The sequence below is a fragment of the Erpetoichthys calabaricus genome, chromosome 2 (assembly GCF_900747795.2).
Source record: "Erpetoichthys calabaricus chromosome 2, fErpCal1.3, whole genome shotgun sequence".
NCBI classification, from domain to species: Eukaryota; Metazoa; Chordata; class Cladistia; order Polypteriformes; family Polypteridae; genus Erpetoichthys; species Erpetoichthys calabaricus.
In genome coordinates, this window is record NC_041395.2 from 238,186,184 (window position 1) to 238,206,570 (window position 20,387).

A 20,387-nucleotide genomic window follows, 5' to 3' on the forward strand; every position below is an offset into this window, starting at 1 on the left:
TAAGATATTTGAGGTCCCTGATAACTTTAACAGGGTTTCATTAGGGCTATGGTTTATTTACAGTCATTGGTAGAAAATTCCAGTTGATGCAAAGCTCTATAAATTTTCTGACTCCTCAAACCTTATCCCAACAATCAGCAGCCATGGGCTACTATGCTGCCTAGCACTCTGAAAAATAAATGAATTGATGCTCACAAAGCATGAGAAGGCAACAAGAAGACAGCAATGTGTTTTCAGGTAGCTGTTTCCTCATTTCATAATGTTATTAATAAATGACACTTAACAGGAAAGGTGGAGGTCAAGTTTAGGTCTGGAATTCCAAGAAAACGTTCTGAAGGATCTGCTCATTGGATTGCTAGAAAGGCTAATAAAACCCCCCAGTTGATTGCAAAAAACCTTCAGGAAGATTTAGCAGACTCTGGACTGGGACTACACCGTTGCACTGTGCAGTGACACCTGAACAAATATGACCTTCATGGTACAGTCAGCAGAATAAAACCTTTCCTGCATCCAAGTCACAATATTCACCATCTGAAGTTTGCAAATGAAGCCTGATGCATTTTGGAAAGACGTCCCGTGGACTGATGAAGTCAAAATAGACCTTTTTGGTCACAATGTGTAAAGGTATGTTTGGAGGAAAAAGGGTGTCATATTCCAGGAAAAGAACACTGCTTCAACTATTAAGAATGGCCATGGATCAATCATGCTTTGGGCTTGTGTTGTAGCCAGTGGCACAGGGAAACATGTTATTGGTTAGAGGGAATGATGGATTCAAATAAATATCAGCAAATTCTGTAAGAAAACATCACACCATACTTCAAAAAAGTTGAAGTTAAAAGGAGGATGGATCCTACAAAAAAATAATGATCCGAAACACACCACATAATCTACAATGGAATACCTCAAGAGGCACAACCTGACAGTTTTGCCATGGCCCTCACAGTTCCCAGACATAAACATTATTGAAAGAGCAGTACATGCAAGACGGCCCAAACATCTTGCTGAATTAGAAACCTTTTTGCAAGGACAAATAGGAGAAAATACCCCAAGTAAGAATTACCTTTCTACAAAAAGTGTTTACAAGCTGTTATTATTGCCAAAGAGGGTGATACTAAGTACTAGCCATGTCAGTTGCCCAAACATTTGGTTTTGGCCCTTTTAAATTTTTTAGTATTTTATACCTGCAAATGATGGAAATAAAAATGTAATCTTGCTTAAAATATTAAAGAAATGTGTTATCTTTAACTTTTCATGCCTTTTGCAGTAACAGACATTTTAAGCAAGGGTACTCAAACTTTTGCATTTTATATATGTTAGACCCACTTTTCCGTCTTTACATAAGAGAGCAGTAAAAGCCTTTTATATGAAATCTTGAGTTACTAGTCCAGGGGTGGCGAACTCCAGGCCTGGAGTGCTGTAGTGGCTGCAGGTTTTCATTCTTACCATCTTCTTAATTAGTGACCAGTTTTTGCTGCTGATTACTTCTTTTAATTAACTTGACTCAGGCCCCATAGTTGTTTCTTCTTCTTTAACACTAGAATTACCAGAGTCTATGAAAAAACTCTTAGATCCGGCCCACCTTAAAACCGTTCTCACCTCTCCGCCAGCGTCTTTTGTCTTCTAAATGTGCTGATTAAGACGAGCAGCAAGCAGCTGGCTATTCCATTCCCCCACCGCCACAGAACGTTCACTAAGTTTTCCCAGCACATGCCTTGTTTGATTATCTGGGAGTGACTGAAGTGCTAGAGTTTTAGAGTGGAAATAATAGATCGCTATTTGGAACACACGCATTTCATGTGTGTTCCGTTTCTACAGTAATCTGTGTAAACACATTTTTAAAACAGAAACGTTTTTCATATTTTAGTAGTAAATGACAAAATGTAGGTATAAACTATATAATGTATGAAGCCTGAAGTCCAAAGATCAAGTAAACACTTTCACAAAAGATTCAAGGAGTAGACAACAGCTTCATTGGCATAGCGGTAAGATTTGCTGACTTGTATTTGAGTCCCCGGTTCGATCCCCACTCACTCCTATATTTGCCGTTTTCAGTAGTGAGCTGCTCTTTTTGTTAATATTATACAGTACACACATACATTTGGTTTGCGTCTGTAACACACTGTGTGCATTTATAGGACTTGTAAAAGTTAACGTTTTTTTTTTTTTTAACTTTTATTCTCTCTAAATCACGATCATGATACATATTACCGGCCCCCCAGGGATCTGACGCTGTTATTTTTCATTTGAAACGGAATAACAGGAGATGTGAGTGGTGTTTTGAGACAATGGAACTGGACATTCTCTCATCTGGAGAGATTAAAGCTGACACACAAACGCTGGCGAATCTGCCTTCTTCGTATCTCACCGTCACTTGATTTTTTTTATTCAGTTTTATTGAGTGTTCCTGCTCATGCTGAATTAGTGTGCACTTTATGGTGTATGATGTCAAAAAAAAACAAAAAAAACACAGACGTAGGTATATATGATATTTGGAATTATTCGTTTTATGACCTGTGTAGTACATTTCGGAAAACTTTGTGGCACGGATGCAACATTATTCATATTATTCATATTCATTCGCATAACATCTTGTGGTTTGTAATCAGTGACTGCGTGTTTTTTATCCCCGATCTTGCCAGTCCCCACATTTGCTGTATTCTTTTTCTTTTGTACTCCAGGACATGCAGAAGATAGAATAGTACAGAGCAGTAAGTTCAGCGCTATATGCAATCATCAGATTCAAATGTTAACTGTTCACACACACGCAAGGATTGTCTTTCCTACATTTACAACGTGTGTACCTGTTTCAATGTACACGCTTCTCTCTATGCTGTGGTTTCTATTACACACCTGAAAGAAAGAGACAATATATGTGAAAACATCATCTCACTAATGCAATATTATTTGAAAACGAACAGCGTCAGATCGGGCGTGGATCATGGATTTATGTTAGCGCTATTACTGAAAGAAAACAAAGATCAACAAGTGCATTGATCCTGCAGCACTGAATAAGCTCACGTGCTCTAACACCCCCCCCCCAGTCCCTCCCCCAGCCCCACGCAACCCCGATCTGACTCTAAGTAACAGCACAAGCACAGACGCAAACCAAGTGTGATCAAGAGTCACCAGTTCGATCCCCACTCACTCCTATATTTGCTGTTTTCAGTAGTAAGCTGCTCTTTTTGTTAATATTATACAGTACACACATACACTTGGTTTGCGTCTGTACTTGCACTGTTACTTAGAGTCAGATCTTATGTAATGTTAGAGCGCGTGAGCTTATTCAGTGCAGCAGGATCAACGCACATGTTGATCTTTTTTTTCTTTCACTGCATGTGCCTTCCCTGTTTATTTATATATCTAGTGACTTTTCTGCTTGTCTGTCTCTCTATTACATAGTGCTCTGTCTGTCTGTGTGTTATGGATCTTAAAAATAACAGTTATAAGGACACTTGTTCATGTTAATTGCAGTCTCAATTGTTAAAAAATATTTTAAAAGGAGCATCCCACATGAAAATATAATGATCTCATTAACTGACCGTGCATACCAATTTATAAATTTTATGTCCATTTGAGGTTAAAAAGAAAAAAAAAAAAAAACACTTTCTCCTCAACGGGGAATCGAACTCAGGTGTCCGAGGGACAGTAAGCCTGCTGTGCTCTGAGACAGCAAATCTTACTGCTACGCCACAGAAGCTGTTGTATTGTTTTTGAACCTTTTGTGAAAGTGTTTATTTGATGTTTGGACTTCATGCTTCACACATTCTATAGTTTATGCCTACATTTTGTAACATTTATTACTAAAATATGAAAAAGTTTCTGTTTTAACAATGTGTTTACACAGATTACTGTAGAAACGGAACACTCATGAAATGCGTGTGTTCCAAATAATGATCTATTATTTCCACTCTAAAACTCCACTTCACTCCCAGATAATCAATCAAGGCATGACCTGGGAGATGCTCGTGCACGTTCTAAGTCGGTGGGGGGATGGAATAGCCGGCTGCTTGCAGCTTGTTTTTATCGGCACATTTAGATGACAAAGGACGCTGGCGGAAAGGTGCGAATGGTTTTAAGGTGGGCTGGACCTACGAGTTTTTTCGTAGACTCTGGTAATTCTAGTGTTAATTAGCAGCCAAACAATAATGAGGCACAAAACAAGCTGCCACATGACCAGCTCCCCTGTGCCCATCACACAATATCTGAAATTAAAGAGAGGGGATGGTCTTGGTAAGGTTGATCTCACAGGTCACCAAAACATTTTGACAGTGCTCTTAGAAGAAAGAACAGAAAAACAACAGTTTTCGAAATGTGTGCTGTGGCAGAATGAGACAAGCAACAAGCCATGGAATTAAATAACGGGTTTAATTAACAGCAAGTACTGGCTTCTCATTAAGAAAGTGATTGGAGTGAAATTGTTTGGAGTTTGAAGCCCCAGTTTATCTGGTCATCTGTTAGCTCGTTTCACATCTCATTTCTGCTTGGCTGTCACTTAATGAAGAAAGGAATCAATTCAGAGGGCTGAACTCTTTTAACAGGGCTATTAAAGTGATGGGGAAAAAGTTAATTAGCAGTGAAAACTAGTCACTGATTAAGAAAAGGGTTAGAATGAAAACCTGTAGCCACTGCAGCACTCCAGGGGCCTCATGTATAACGCCTTGTGTAGAATTGACAGTATAACATGGCGTACGGTCAAAAGTGGAAATGTGCTTACGCACAAAATAATTCAGATGCATAAATCTGTGCGAACGCCAAGTTCCACGTTCTTCTGCTACATAAATCCTGGTCAGCGTGAAAAGTAATGCACGTGCACACGCCTGCTGTCCCGCCCCAACTCCTCCCAGAATTACGCCTCTTTGAATATGCAAATCAATATAAGTAGCCCTTAAGCTCAGCCTTCTGTGAAAAGACAATGGCAAAAACACGGAAGAAAATAGAAGAATTTCAGTGAATACAAAGTGGAGGCAAGGAAAAATTTACTATTTGTTTAAACAGTTATATAATCAACAAAAGGATGTTGATTGAGTGACATAGTTCAAGTTCACAAAGTCGCACAGTGCCGAAATAAAAAATAAGCGTTCAGATATCAAAGTCACCGTGACAAGGCAAGTCGTAGCCCACCGTCTGAGTGTCATATGAAAGCTTATTAGGGTACAGAGAAAAAAATAGGCACGCAGTTTGGGGGGGGATGGGGAAGGGGGGGAAAGCACGAAATGTCAACTTTAATCTCGAAATTTCGACTTTAGTTTATTTTGTCATTAAAGTAGAACATCATAAATTTCATCATAAAATCGTTTCATTTACTAGTTTCTCAAATCCCATCGTAACTAAAGTAGCATGTTAAATGCTTTGTTTTGTATTTGATCTTCTATGTGCACTACCTGCTTCTTAAACGGTCTTTCTCTTCCTCCGACAGGACACAGAATCCATTACATTCGTGATATTACAGCTCTCTGAATAATTAAAATACTGACATGTATACGTGATGTTATTTTCATGATGATAGGAGTTAAAGCATGTTATTAAACATGGGAACACGGTGGAGCAGTGATCGTTCATGCCTCATGCAAGATGCTTGCTGCGCCGTGCGCAGCCTTCGATGAAATAATTTATTGCATCAGTACTGTCTCTTTCAAACATACTAACCCACAATTCCTGTCCTTCCTTTTCTTTCTCCAAGTAACCAATCGGCATACAATCAGCTCTGTAATAGATGTTAAGCCATCTGTAAGCTTAGAATGCCGATTCTTCAAAACTTTTAAGGAACATTGAAGTATCTTTGTGGTACATGTTTAAGTATTATATCCATCTGTCTTTCCGCAGTGTCGCGCCAGCCCCAGCAAGAATACAGCACGAGGCAGAAATAACCGCAAGGTCCATACAGGAAAGGATCTGAAGCATTTGTCGGATGAGAGCAGTTCAAGTAGGCAGCATGTGCTTGATGCTGTATACCGATAATTCTCCTTCCAATCAGCTGCTCCGAGTGGTGCAGTGAGAGTAATATGGAAAAAGATGATCCGCTGTGGCAACCCCTAATGGGAATAGCTGAAAGAAGAAGAAGGTGCAGTGAGAGTAACAATGCTAAAGCAGCTATGGTATTTGGAATAGTTTGGCCATTTCGTGGACGATTATATTGTTACAGGTTAATTACAATCAGATACCTTAAACTAATAAACAATATGCGGTTAATTTCAGTGTATTTATAAAGCCACGTCAGGGATGTGGATCTGAAAAAGAAAGGGAAACCACACTGGAACAGTAGCACTGCTTTGACGCTGGGTGCTGCCAGTTTGCAGAACCAAGCGAAGAACTTGCGCACTCCAGGGTTTGAGCTACCGTGAAAATGTGCATGGCTTTACGCCAAGTTTAGGTTTTATACATTGCGATTTGAGCGTGGAAACGGGCTTCCACAACATTTGTGTGCGTACGCACCATTTATACTTGAGGCCCCAGGCCTGGAGTTCGCCATCCTTGTACTAGTCAGTCTGCTGCTTGGAATGACCCTGAAACAACAATAAAGTTACATGTTCTTTGAGATGGGCGTTTTGTTTTGGCCACTTTTTAACCTAGAATTGAACCTTAGAAATGTCAGTTCCTCGCCACATTTAGGAAAATAATTTACTTGTTTTATTAAACACAATAGGGCGGCACGGTGGCGCAGTGGGTAAGCGCTGCTGCCTCGCAGTTGGGAGACCTGGGGACCTGGGTTCGCTTCCCGGGTCCTCCCTGCGTGGAGTTTGCATGTTCTCCCCGTGTCTGCGTGGGTTTCCTCCGGGCACTCCGGTTTTCTCCCACAGTCCAAAGACATGCAGGTTAGGAGGATTGGCGATTCTAAATTGGCCCTAGTGTGTGCGTGGTGTGTTTGTGTGTGTCCTGCAGTGGGTTGGCACCCTGCCCAGGATTGGTTCCTGCCTTGTGCCCTGTGTTGGCTGGGATTGGCTCCAGCAGGACCCTGTGTTCGGATTCAGCGGGTTGGAAAATGGATGGATGGATGGATTAAACACAATAACAGGTTACAACTGGGATAATACTAATACTAAGGTCTTTCTAATAACCAACTAGCATGTTAAACATGATTCAATATACAGTGATCCCTCGCTATATCGCGCTTCGCCTTTCGCGGCTTCACTCCATCGCGGATTTTATATGTAAGCATATTTAAATATATATCGCGGATTTTTTGCTGGTTCGCGGATTTCTGCGGACAATGGGTCTTTTAATTTCTGGTACATGCTTCCTCAGTTGGTTTGCCCAGTTGATTTCATACAAGGGACGCTATTGGCAGATGGCTGAGAAGCTAGATTGCTTACTTTTCTCTCTCTCTTGCGCTGACTATCTGTGATCCTGACGTATGGGGATTGAGCAGGGGGGGGCTGTTCGCACACCTAGACGATACGGACGCTCGTCTAAAAATGCTGAAAGATTATCTTCACGTTGCTATCTTTTGTGCAGCTGCTTCCTGAAACGACATGCTGCACAGTGCTTCGCATACTTAAAAGCTCGAAGGGCACGTATTGATTTTTGACTGAAAAACAAACTCTCTCTCTCTCTCTCCCTGCTCCTGACGGAGGGGGTGTGAGCTGCCGCCTTCAACAGCTTTGTGCCGCGGTGCTTCGCATACTTAAAAGCCAAACAGCCCTATTGATTTGTTTACTAGAGATTGTTTTCTCTATCTATGTGACATTCTGTGCTCCTGACACGCACTCCTTTGAAGAGGAAGATATGTTTGCATTCTTTTAATTGTGAGACAGAACTGTCATCTCTGTCTTGTCATGGAGCACAGTTTAAACTTTTGAAAAAGAGACAAATGTTTGTTTGCAGTGTTTGAATAACGTTCCTGTCTCTACAACCTCCTGTGTTTCTGCGCAAATTTGTGACCCAAGCATGACAATATAAAAATAACCATATAAACATATGGCTTCTACTTCACGGATTTTCTTATTTCGCGGGTGGCTCTGGAACGCAACCCCCGCGATGGAGGAGGGATTACTGTACATGAGCTAAAAGATTTTACAATTAGGGCATTGTAGTAATTGCTGAAAATGGGGCTTTCATATATAAATAAAGGTGATTTAGTTATTTCAATCAGTAATTAATAAGTAATATATATATATATATATATATATATATATATATATATATTAATTTATATACTTTACAATAATCAATAATTATTAAAAAATAATGCTAGTTTTATATTTTTATGAACAATTAAGAGACCTTACTTAGAGTGAGATTATCCCTTTCAAATAAGACAGTATTTAAATGTGTTACAATCATTTTCATATTTACATTTCTCTATAATTTAATTTTAAGGGGAGCTTTGCCAATTATTTGGCACTTTGTAATTTAACATTCTTTTTTTATTTATTTCAAAAATTGTTGCACTTGTAATTGCCTTCTGCTTACAGTGTTCTAAAACAGATTCAGTGTAAGTGACCATTTCACACCTTGCTTAACAGGTATTTATAATTGGGCTGATAGCTGACAGAAAATTCCAGCACTTCAACCCTGTCCTGGAAACCTACATCCGAAAACATTTTAGTGCAACCCTAGCTTACACGTAAGTACTGGAACAGTTGTATTAAAAAAAAAAAAAAAAAAAAAAAAAAAATTTTTAAGGGAACATGCTTGCTTATGCTTAATTTTCTAGCTTATGTTTTTCTTTTTTTGAAGTGCTGTTTTAGAAAATTACAATGCAATGTTGTTTTTTTAATGTATTTTTGCTATTTTTCTGACTTAAGAACCGAAGACTTTCCCTTGATAGACTTTTTTTTTTCACTGTAAAGCAGTTTTATTTCACCCTGCTGTGAAGTTCTTTTATTTGCTGATTCAGTATGCATACAGTATAACTTTATTAAACCTTAATTGTAAAAAAAAAACATAGATACTGAAATTAACTTTTTGTACATGTTGACACTAAAACAATGATCACATAGAATGAAAGGAAGTGAATGAAAATTATACAGATTTTTTTAGCTGATAAAAGTTACTGTTAAGTCTATACTATCTTATTCATGATTGCATGCCCACTTTTTGTAGCCCTTTGTATTTTTATTTATTTATTTTTTGCTCCCTCAGTCAATATTCAACTTTTTATTCATATCTTTCATTGTGCAAAATAACATTAGGATGTATTGATATTAGTATAAAATACAGAGAATAGTGTCCAAAGAGAAACATGGAGGTACATCTCCATTGTGTAAACAACGCAGACGAGAGAATGAATGGAAAAAACAAAGTTAAAAAAAAAAAAAAATCTAAGTCTGTGGTATAAGATGAAGTAAGATACATTTATTGTTTGGAGCAAATCTGTAATTGCCAAACAAAAACAAAGTATAAAAACAATAAAACTTATAAACTATAAGTATATGTATGATACATTATAAATGAAGTATAAAATATATACACCCAAAATAATGAGTAAAATGTCCATACTTGGAGCAAAAGAAGCCAGTAGCATATCAATGTCAGAGGGATAGTACACATCAGAATACTGCAAATAATAAGTTACTGCCCTTAAGAAGTGGAGAGAGATAGGTAATAAAGGAACAGTTGCAGTGGTTGAGATGACCTTAAAGGCGGGTTGAATAAATAATGAAACAACAGTGATTATAGATTCAGTGCCATTATAAATAAATTGCACACAGTCTGGCATGAATAATTATATGAATATGTGTGATGTCACTGAGCTCCATTTAAATTAGAATGGTGGTAGTTCTGTTTTGGAATGAGGTGGGGGTTAAAGTGTTTTGTTTATGTTCAAAATTATTATTGCTCCAGGGTAGAAACTGTTGTTCAACCAGGTCACGTGTGCATACAGGGCTCTATACTGCTTGCCAAATGGCACAGGAATGAAAAGGCTCTGGCCAGGATGAGTCGGGTCTCTGCAGATGATCATGACTTTACGGCAGCAGCAGGTTCTTGGCTGATATGTACCCCTAGGAATCTGAAGCTCTGAACTGCCCCCACCCTCTCACCATTGATATTAATGGGGTGGTGACCATTGTGCCTCAGTCTCCTCAGTTATTTTGTTTTCTTTGGGTTGGGTTGAGGACAAGGTTATTGTCCTGGCTCCAATTCAACCTCTTCTCTGTAGGCTGTCTCATTGTTATTACAGATCATGCCTATCACAGTGGTATCGTCTGCAAACTTTAATTATGATGTTGGAATCACGAATGGTTCATAAGTGAAGAGGGAGTATAGGATTCTTGTGGTGCTCCAGTGTTATGGAAGAGGAAGAGTACTTACCAAACTGTTTGTGGTATGCTGGCAGGAAAGTCCAGAATCCAGTTGCACAGATATGTTAAGGCCATGGTTGTGAAATTTAATGGTCAGCTTATTGGGGGAGATTGTTTTAAACGTGGATCTCCACTGTGGGACAGCTGTCTGCTTGATGCCTTTGGAAATTAGTTAAGCTTAGTTTTTTATTGAAAGACTCGCATTCAAGAGTAAAGAATGTTTTCTTTAAAGAACTGTTTTAATTTGATTTGTGCAACTCTGGATCTGATAAGAAACAATTAATAGAATTAAATATCAGAACAATAAAATATTTTGCAGATCTGGCAGCAGGAGCAGGAGATACATCAGCGATAACAGTGATAGAATTTAATATCAGAACAGTAAGGTTTGTTGCAAACAACAGGAGCAGGAAATATGAATTCAATAAAGCTTGGCTCCCACAAGCCCAATGCACATTAAGAGTTACAGAAAACCAGAGGAAGAGCAATCGGGAGGAATAGACAAGGGACCCATGCAGTCCTTGGAATCAGCAGTAGGCGGCTGGGGACACTCATTCAGTAGTAGCAGTAAGGGGGACTCATCTGGGGCTTATTCATATTTTTGCATGTTAGTCTTCTGACAGAATTACAAAATAATTGTAGCTGGGGATCTGCAAGTTGGGGATACCACAACTCATCAGCTGGTGGAAGGGGGGCATGTTCATCAGCCATGTTGTAGGAGATGCAGAGCCAATAACTTTTCCAGGGGCCCATACAGACACTGGTTTGGGAAATAGGAGCCTCTAGTGCTTCAGTATCTGGGTAATGGAGGACTAGCACTGTACAGGAAGAGCTGCACATTTGGATTTGAGCCCAATCTCTGTTTTGCAGCTAAAGACTCTGATGCTGTCATGCAAGAGATCAGTGTTATATACTCTGTGGGGGCTCTCCTTTCTAACGATGGTTACTATAGCTTTGTGATGTCACACTTGCCTCGCAAATCATCATGGAGAGCTGGGGAAAACATTTTGCCATTTCACGAGCAAACCCAGCAAATTCACTATGACAAAATGTTATGGTGGTTTTTGCTGATCTACATTAGTCTTAATTATGTTGGTCTTATTTTTCTGAAGTAGTACTTTTGTGTTATTTCTAATTTTAGAAACTGTAAATATTTTTCATTGATAACTAAGGGCTGACATTGGAGACTAGAATTACTTACTGTAATGCAATCGATTGACCAGAATCTTCAAAAGTTTCTTCTAAATCCATACATGATGAGCATTTAGTACTTGAGAAATAGTGTATATGTACAGTATAGAGCATTACAAAAGAGGTTATCTCTAGAGAATAATATCTTTCTAAGAAGTTTAGAATTTCAGGTTTTGCATGCTATAGCAGAAAGATGAATTGCATATTACACTGATGATAAAATACTGTATGTAAAGCCTGTGCTTTTAAATATTACCTTTAGGAAGAGCTATATAATCAATTTACTAGAACATTTTTATTTTCTATCAGATTAGTCAAGGAATGGAAAGGTTGTAATTTTTATATTTCAATGTTGTCTTTCAGCAAGCTTGCTACCGTCTTGAAGAACTATGTTGAAAATGCAGAAAAATTAACTGAACAACTCTTCAAAGCCATGAAAGCTTTAGAATATATTTTCAAGTTCATTGTTCGCTCTAGAGTGCTTTTCAATCAGTAAGTACTTCTTTATTTCTTCCCAAATTTCCTTTAGGATACATATACTAGCTAGCTCTGTGCAGGCTGTCATACTAATAATCCCACCTCTCTTATCTACACCAATTACTGCTTATAAATATTTACTAGTCAAATGATTTATTTATTTTCATGGGCTGTTAAGCTTTTTTACCTGAAAATGGGAAGTGAATGAAGGGCTTTAGATAACAGCTAATAGCTCATTAATGTGCTTATTGTATCAGATAATTTTTTGAAGTGGGTGCTGCATATGGCTCAGCAATTGTATCTATGTATGTTTTATTTTTTATTTATTTAGTTATTATAAAGATATGCTTATGCTGACCATACTTATCTGAAAATAGTAAAAATATACAGTTAACTTTTTAATAAAATTAATTAATTTTTTAAAGAGGACATTATTAAGATTTTCAAAAGCCGAGAATATTATTTTTATCATATCATATATTATCATTATCAATTTTATCATTGATTTTTTACTTTTAAAAGTAATGTAACATATAATATTTAAATGATTATCAGTAGGATACCCTTGGTAGTGGATAGAATTGCATTAGAGTGGCTTTTTGGAGCCAGTTGCTTTTCCCAGTACATTTTCTACTTTTTTTCCACCCAAATCATTTCACATATATCTTTGTTAAATTACCTTCCTGTCAGAGGTTCCTGTAATGTTCTCTGCCAGAAGAGCTTATCCTGAGGTTTCTAGCGTGGTGGAAAAAAAACTTCTTTCACATGGGTAATCTTGGAGGATAATGACATCAAGTCATTATGGACTCTTTCTATGAAACTACAAAGAATGTAAAGCTAGTCCTTTGTTGCAGTGTGAACGAAATAAAGATGAAAAAAAAATGTAGTAAACTGGGGTTGTTGTTGACAATGGCTTCATGTGACAATCAAATTCAGTTCCTGAAAAGCCTTGTTGCATCCATGTCTTTTAAGTTAAATAATATAGAGGACATGAACTTAAAAAATGAATGTTCACAGTATTGGTAGTCCATTAGACTTTTTGAAGAAGGTGTGATCGACTATACTGTCCAGTCTGAGTGATTTTTCTCCAGCAACTGAAAGGTGAACCATATATTCTTAACAATGCATATTCAGTTGTGCCCACTGCTCCTAATAATGAGGTTTCTTAATTACACTGGCCATCAGACTGTTCCTCAATGAAGCTTGAAAAATCCAAAATCTGTTCTATGAATGATGGATAATTCCTCTATATCGTAAATTTTCCTTCCAGGTCAGGTAAGAAGTAATGAACAATCCATAAAGAAAAGAACTTGTAAACAGTGTTTTCAACCATTTCTTGTGTACCCAGACTGTCTTTATCACACTCCCCAAAAAGTGCTATCTGTGATGAGCTGAAGAAAGCTCTGGAAGCTATTTGTTTAGGATGGTTATTCATTCATCAATAAGTGCTTAACCAAAAGAAACATTTACAATATATTTGAGAGATTATTTAGGTACAATTACGAAATTTCTTTAGTCATTAAAATAAAAACATATTATAAAGATACTTTTTCCAGTGAAGTTACAAATGCAAAACTTGATGGACAAAACTTTGCACCAGTTGTCTAGCAGAATGTTGGGCTTAAGTGCACCCAAGAAACCAATGGTAAAATGTTCACTTCTTCCTTTATAACCTGTTGCCAGTTCTAGATCTGTTTCTTCATATGCTCCCACTGCTCTTGGCCTTGGTGTACCTCTGTTCTGTAAAGCAGGACCCTGTTGGCTAATATGTCACCTCATCAAAGGCTGGAACAATCCCATTTACTTCGAAAGGCAATCTAGTGCTGACTTGAAAGAGTTGAAGACTGTCTATATCAGAGTTAGATGAGGTTGCCACAAGTCTAGACCTTGCTAAAGTGGAGCAAGGTGCATGAGCATAAAGAGCTTGTACGTAAAGTCATGCGTTCGACTTGCTAAAGACAGGATTCAGCTAATTGCCAACTTCCCAGCAGATATAAATTATATAATAGAAAATTTGGATAAAGCTGCAGTAGTGCCTTTAACGTAAAGCTATGACCAAGGTGAAGGACAAGAGCGCTTATACAAAGAAAAAAAAGTTATGCTGAACATTCCTTCCAGATGTGTTGGAGAGAAAGCTTGGAACAAAGCATCTCCTACACCCGGAATCAGTATGAATCAAATCATAAGTACACATACTTTGATTTAGAGAACTGTTAATTTTAACTTAGTAAAGCAGTTCGGATAAAGCCAACTAATGTATTCTGGTTATTGATATCACTGAAACTAAAAAATAATAACCTCTGTGAAGAATAGGTTTTTTGACTGTTATAACTTTCTCTTCCTAAATTCAGTAGGAAAGTTCAGAGCAGCCTCACACACACGCATGCAGACTGTGTTGTGGTGGGATTAACCAGAGTAAAGTAGCTGTGAGCAAATCAATGCTACCATCACAGTACAAATTCCAGTATTCATCTGTACTTGACCATATTAATTGAAAGATCAACATTCATAAGTTATGTGCCTTTTTCAATAGGAGAGAAACAGTTTAAATAAGCTAGCTAAAAGGTGCATTTTGTTGTGTCATTGCTTATCGTTTATATGTCTATATTGGATCCCATATAGCCTTCAGAACTGCTATAATTCTTCATGGCATAGACTCAACAAGATGCTGGAAACATTCCTCGGGCAATTTGGTCCATATTAACACAGTAGCATCACGTAGTTGCTGTAGATTTGTCAGCTGCACATCCATGATGCGAATCTCCCGTTGTACCACATTCCAAAGGTGCCCTATTGGATTGAGATCTGGTGACTGTAGAGGCCATTTGAGTACAGTGAACTCATTGTCATGTTCAAGAAGCCAGTTTAAGAAGATCTGAGCTTTGTGCCATGGCACATTGTCCTGATGGAAGTGGCCATAAGAAGGTGAGTGCAGTGTGGTCATAAAAGGATGGACATGGTCAGCAACAATACTCAGGTAGGCTGCTCATTTGGGACTAAGGGGGTCCACATTGTGCCAAGAAAATATCCCCCACACCATTAAATCACCACCAGCCTCAACCACTGAGACAAGTCAGGATAGGCCCATGCTTTCATGTTGTTGATGTCAAATTCTACCCCTACCATCTGAATGTGGAAGCAGAAATTGAGACTCATCAGATCAGGCAATGTTTTTTCCAATCTTCTCTTGTCCAGTTTTGGTGAACCAGTGCAAATTGTAATCTCAGTTGCCTATTTTTAGCTGGCAGGAGTGGCATCTGGTATGGTCGTCTGCTGCTGTAGCCCATCTACTTTAACGTTCAACATGTTGGGCATTCAGAGATAGTCTTTTGCATACCTCGGTTGTAACAAGTGGCTATTTGAGTTCCTGTTGCCTTTCTTTCAGCTCAAACCTGTCTGGCCATTCTCCACTGACCTCTGGCATCTTCATCATCAACAACAACAACATTTATTTATATAGCACATTTTCATGCAAATAATTTAGCTCAAAGTGCTTTACAAGATGAAGAGAGAAAAAAATAAAATATAAAAATAAGATTAGGCATTACTAAGTAACAAAGAAAAAAGTAAGGTCCGATGGCCAGGAGGACAGAAAAAACAAAAGAAAAAACTCCAGAGGACTGGAGAAAAAAAAATCTGCAAGTGTTCCAAGGCCACGAGGGCGCCCAGCCCCCACTGGCAGGTTCGGCATATTCACCCAGAGAACTGCCGCTCACTGGATTTTTCTCATTCTCTGCAAACCCTAGAGATGGTTGTGCATGAAAATCCCAATAGATACACAATTTTTGAAATTCTCTGCACATGTTTGCACATGGTGATCACACTCTCTCACTGTCTCTCCATAATATATGTCTTTATTAACAGACTCTGCTGCTATCTAGATGCAGTGCTAGGCAGAAATGAGTTGAAGTTGAAATAAATAAAAGCATGCAAGCATTGGATTTGTCTCATAGTTCTCTGCCTCATATTGTGAATGTAAAAGATATTGTGTTGTAAGCTGCTTAACTGTAAGTGAAGAAAAAGCTGTAGTGAAGTGGAAATATCCAGCCTTAGCTTTCATTCTGTCCATGTAACCCACACTCAAATATTGTATTTCATATTAAAATATGATATATTTCAAGTAAATGTATTTCCCAAATAATGGCTTAGATGAGAGACCAATGATTAATTTCTTGAGTGATTCAGAACTTATACATTGGTGAATAAATTGTCAAGAGATGGAAATAAGTCTCTGCAAAATGTTTGTCCAGAAAAAAAAAGTAAAAATTTTGCATTTAGAGGTAAGCAATTTATGTTATACTTCTCTTTTGTCTTAGGCTCAGGAAAGTATGTTTCTTTTTATGCAATGAGATTCTATTTCATCATGATAGAATTAATAGCATTATGTATTTGATTCTCTTTAGTTTTGAAATGTTGGCTAAGTGCACAGTAGTGTACTTGCTGTATAGTGTTTACTTCATTATACAATATACAGTAATCCCTCCTCCATCGCGGGGGTTGCGTTCCAGAGCCACCCGCGAAATAAGAAAATCCGCGAAGTAGAAATCATATGTTTATATGGTTATTTTTATATTGTCATGCTTGGGTCACAAATTTGGGCAGAAACACAAGAGGTTGTAGAGAGACAGGAACGTTATTCAAACACTGCAAACATTTGTCTCTTTTTCAAAAGTTTAAACTGTGCTCCATGACAAGACAGAGATGACAGTTCTGTCTCACAATTAAAAGAATGCAAACATATCTTCCTCTTCAAAGGAGTGTGTGTCAGGAGCACAGAATGTCACATAGATAGAGAAAACAATCTCTAGCAAACAAATCAATAGGGCTGTTTGGCTTTTAAGTATGCGAAGCACTGCGGCACAAAGCTGTTGAAGGCGGCAGCTCACACCCCCTCCGTCAGGAGCAGGGAGAGAGACAGAGAGAGAGAGAGAAAGACAGACAGAGTTTGTTTTTCAGTCAAAAATCAATACGTGCCCTTCGAGCTTTTAAGTATGCGAAGCACTGTGCAGCATGTCGTTTCAGGAAGCAGCTGCACAAAAGATAGCAACGTGAAGATAATCTTTCAGCATTTTTAGACGAGCGTCCGTATCGTCTAGGTGTGCGAACAGCCCCCCTGCTCAATCCCCATACGTCAGGATCACAGATAGTCAGCGCAAGAGAGAGAGAAAAGTAAGCAATCTAGCTTCTCAGCCATCTGCCAATAGCGTCCCTTGTATGAAATCAACTGGGCAAACCAACTGAGGAAGCATGTACCAGAAATTAAAAGACCCATTGTCCGCAGAAATCCGCGAACCAGCAAAAAATCCGCGATATATATTTAAATATGCTTACATATAAAATCCGCGATGGAGTGAAGCCACGAAAGGCGAAGCGCGATATAGCGAGGGATCACTGTACAGTGCATCCGGAAAGTATTCACAGGGCATCACCTTTTCTACATTTTGTTATGTTACAGCCTTATTCCAGAATGGATTAAATTCATTTTTTCCTCAGAATTCTACACACAACACCCCATAATGACAACGTGAAAAAAGTTTATTTGAGATTTTTGCAAATTTATTAAAAATAAAAAAAATTGAGAAAGCACATGTACATAAGTATTCATAGCCTTTGCCATGAAGCTCAAAATTGAGCTCAGGTACATCCTGTTTCCCCTGATCATCCTTGAGAAGTTTCTGCAGCTTAATTGGAGTCCACCTTTGGAAAATTCAGTTGATTGGACATGATTTGGAAAGGCATACACCTGTCTATATAAGGTCCCACAGTTGACAGTTCATGTTAGAGCACAAGCCAAACATGAAGTCAAAGGAATTGTTTGTAGACCTCCGAGACAGGATTGTCTCGAGACATAAATCTGGGGAAGGTTACAGAAAAATTTCTGCTGCTTTGAAGATCCCAATGAGCACAGTAGCCTCCATCATCCGTAAGTGGAAGAAGTTCGAAAACCACCAGGACTCTTCCTAGAGCTGGCCGGCAATCGGCGATCGGGGGAGAAGGGCCTTAGTCAGGGAGGTGACCAAGAACCCGATGGTCACTCTGTCAGAGCTCCAGAGGTCCTCTGTGGAGAGAGGAGAACCTTCCAGAAGGACAACCATCTCTGCAGCAATCCACCAATCAGGCCTGTATGGTAGAGTGGCCAGACGGAAGCCACTCCTTAGTAAAAGGCACATGGCAGCCCACCTGGAGTTTGCCAAAAGTCACCTGAAGGACTCTCAGACTATAAGAAAGAAAATTCTCTGGTCTGATGAGACAAAGATTGAACTCTTTGGTATGAATGCCAGGCGTCACGTTTGGAAGAAACCAGGCACTGCTCATCACCAGGCCAATACCATCCCTACAGTGAAGCATTGTGGTGGCAGCATCATGCTGTGGGGATGTTTTTCAGCGGCAGGGACTAGGAGACTAGTCAGGATAAAAGGAAAGATGACTGCAGCAATGTACAGAGACATCCTGGATGAAAACCTGCTCCAGAGCGCTCTTGACCTCAGACTGGGGCGACGGTTCATCTTTCAGCAGGACAACGACCCTAAGCACACAGCCAAGATATCAAAGGAGTGGCTTCAGGACAACTCTGTGAATCTCCTTGAGTGGCCCAGACTTGAATCCGATTGAACATCTCTGGAGAGATCTTAAAATGGCTGTGCACCGACGCTTCCCATCCAACCTGATGGAGCTTGAGAGGTGCTGCAAAGAGGAATGGGTGAAACTGGCCAAGGATAGGTGTGCCAAGCTTGTGGCATCATATTCAAAAAGACTTGAGGCTGTAATTGCTGCCAAAGGTGCATCGACAAAGTATTGAGCAAAGGCTGTGAGTACATGTGATTTCTCAGTTTTTTTATTTTTAATAAATTTGCAAAAACCTCAAGTAAACTTTTTTCACATTGTCATTATGGTGTTGTGTGTAGAATTCTGAGGAAAAAAATGAATTTATTCCATTTTGGAATAAGGCTGTAACATAACAAAATGTGGAAAAAGTGATGCGCTGTGAATACTTTCCGGATGCACTGTATGTTTGTGTATTTTTATTAATCTGAGATATGTTTATTTATTAAACCCCTCAGAGTAATATTACAGTGGCTGTGCATGCATCGTAAACCCATATGATATTATTTATTTTAAGTATAGGGTGTTTTGAATTGCAAATTATATCCTTCTGATACAGTTTTCTAATGTTAAGTTGATTTGAGAAGTTTTGCCTTTTCAGTGCACAGTTTCGGTTCAGCATATTAATGATGATAGGAACATTCATAAAGAAAACATGCATATACAGCAGTACTTTCACTGTGTCTTTTGTGTAGATATAGCCACCTACTTTTATAAAAAGTATATTAGGAGTAGAGCATGCATAAAAAATGCAAATCAAAATAATGAAATGTTTTTCTATTTTGATGGAGCTTTTAGCATCTCAGTTTATTCAGGAAAGTCTTGATTATAATTAGACTTGATGATTTATTTAATGCAGATAAGCTCTTGGTTGTATGATCATCTTCTTTGTCTTTCAGACTTTATGAAAATAAAGGTGAGAGTGACTTTATGGAATCATTAAGAGACCTGTTCAGATCTTTTAATGATATGATGAACAGCAACTCTGAAAATACAGTTATGGTAAAGGTATGTTCAACAATGTTATTTATAGTATTTTAAATCAGTGTTTTTTTTTGCAATCTTCATATCTTTTTGTATTGTTTAATATATAATGTACAGTACATACACAAAGGATATATATACTACTGGTCAATGGTTTTGGAACACCTCAGTTTTTTAGTTTTTTATGGAAATGCATCCAGTTTAATGTCTTAATGTTTCATGAAATCAAGACAGAACAAATAAACACTGTCAAATAAAAAAAAGTCAAGGAATCATTTAGTGTACAAAATTCTATTCAGATTTTTGACTCATCAAAGTAGCCACCTTTTGCTGATATAACAGCCAAATTATGGTGTTCCTTTTTTTGCAGAATGGTAGTCACTCTGCACAAATCACCAACTTTGCCTCCAGCAAAACAACCCCAGACCATCAAACTTCCTCCTCCATGTTTGACAGGTGTCACATACTGAGGAAACATCCTTCCATCAACTCAATGGCATACAAACACACAAACATGATGAACCAAAGATTTCAAATTTTGATTCATCGTTCCATAAGACTTTCTTCCAGTCTGCAGTAGTACACAGCTGGTATTTCAGGTCCCTATTTTGACCTTTAAGGAAGGGCTTTCTTATTGCCACTCGCCCTGTCAAACCTGCAATACAAAGTCTCCTCTTCACAATAGAAACTGAGACTCTTTTTTTCAAACCACTATTAAGCTGTGCTTGAAGCTATTGTGCTGTGAGATGCCAATCACACAAGCTGGTGACCCGCAGAAAGTTGTCTTCTGATTGGGATGTGACTTTGGGTCTGTGCGAACTCTTCCTATCAGAGTTTCTCACATTTTCATTTTTTTTTTTTTTTGCACAATTTCTTTAAATGAAAGTTATA

At 38.4% G+C, this 20,387-nt stretch overlaps 1 protein-coding gene across 1 annotated transcript in view; it reads left to right on the plus strand.

Annotated features, from left to right (window-relative positions):
- Positions 1-20,387, plus strand: part of dock1 (dedicator of cytokinesis 1) — an 870,017-nt gene that overhangs the window by 257,566 nt on the left and 592,064 nt on the right. Inside the window, exons 21-23 of the mRNA XM_051924023.1 lie at positions 8,463-8,563; positions 11,796-11,924; positions 19,412-19,520. Of these exons, the coding sequence (XP_051779983.1) occupies positions 8,463-8,563; positions 11,796-11,924; positions 19,412-19,520 (339 nt within the window). The remainder of the gene's footprint in view (positions 1-8,462; positions 8,564-11,795; positions 11,925-19,411; positions 19,521-20,387) is intronic.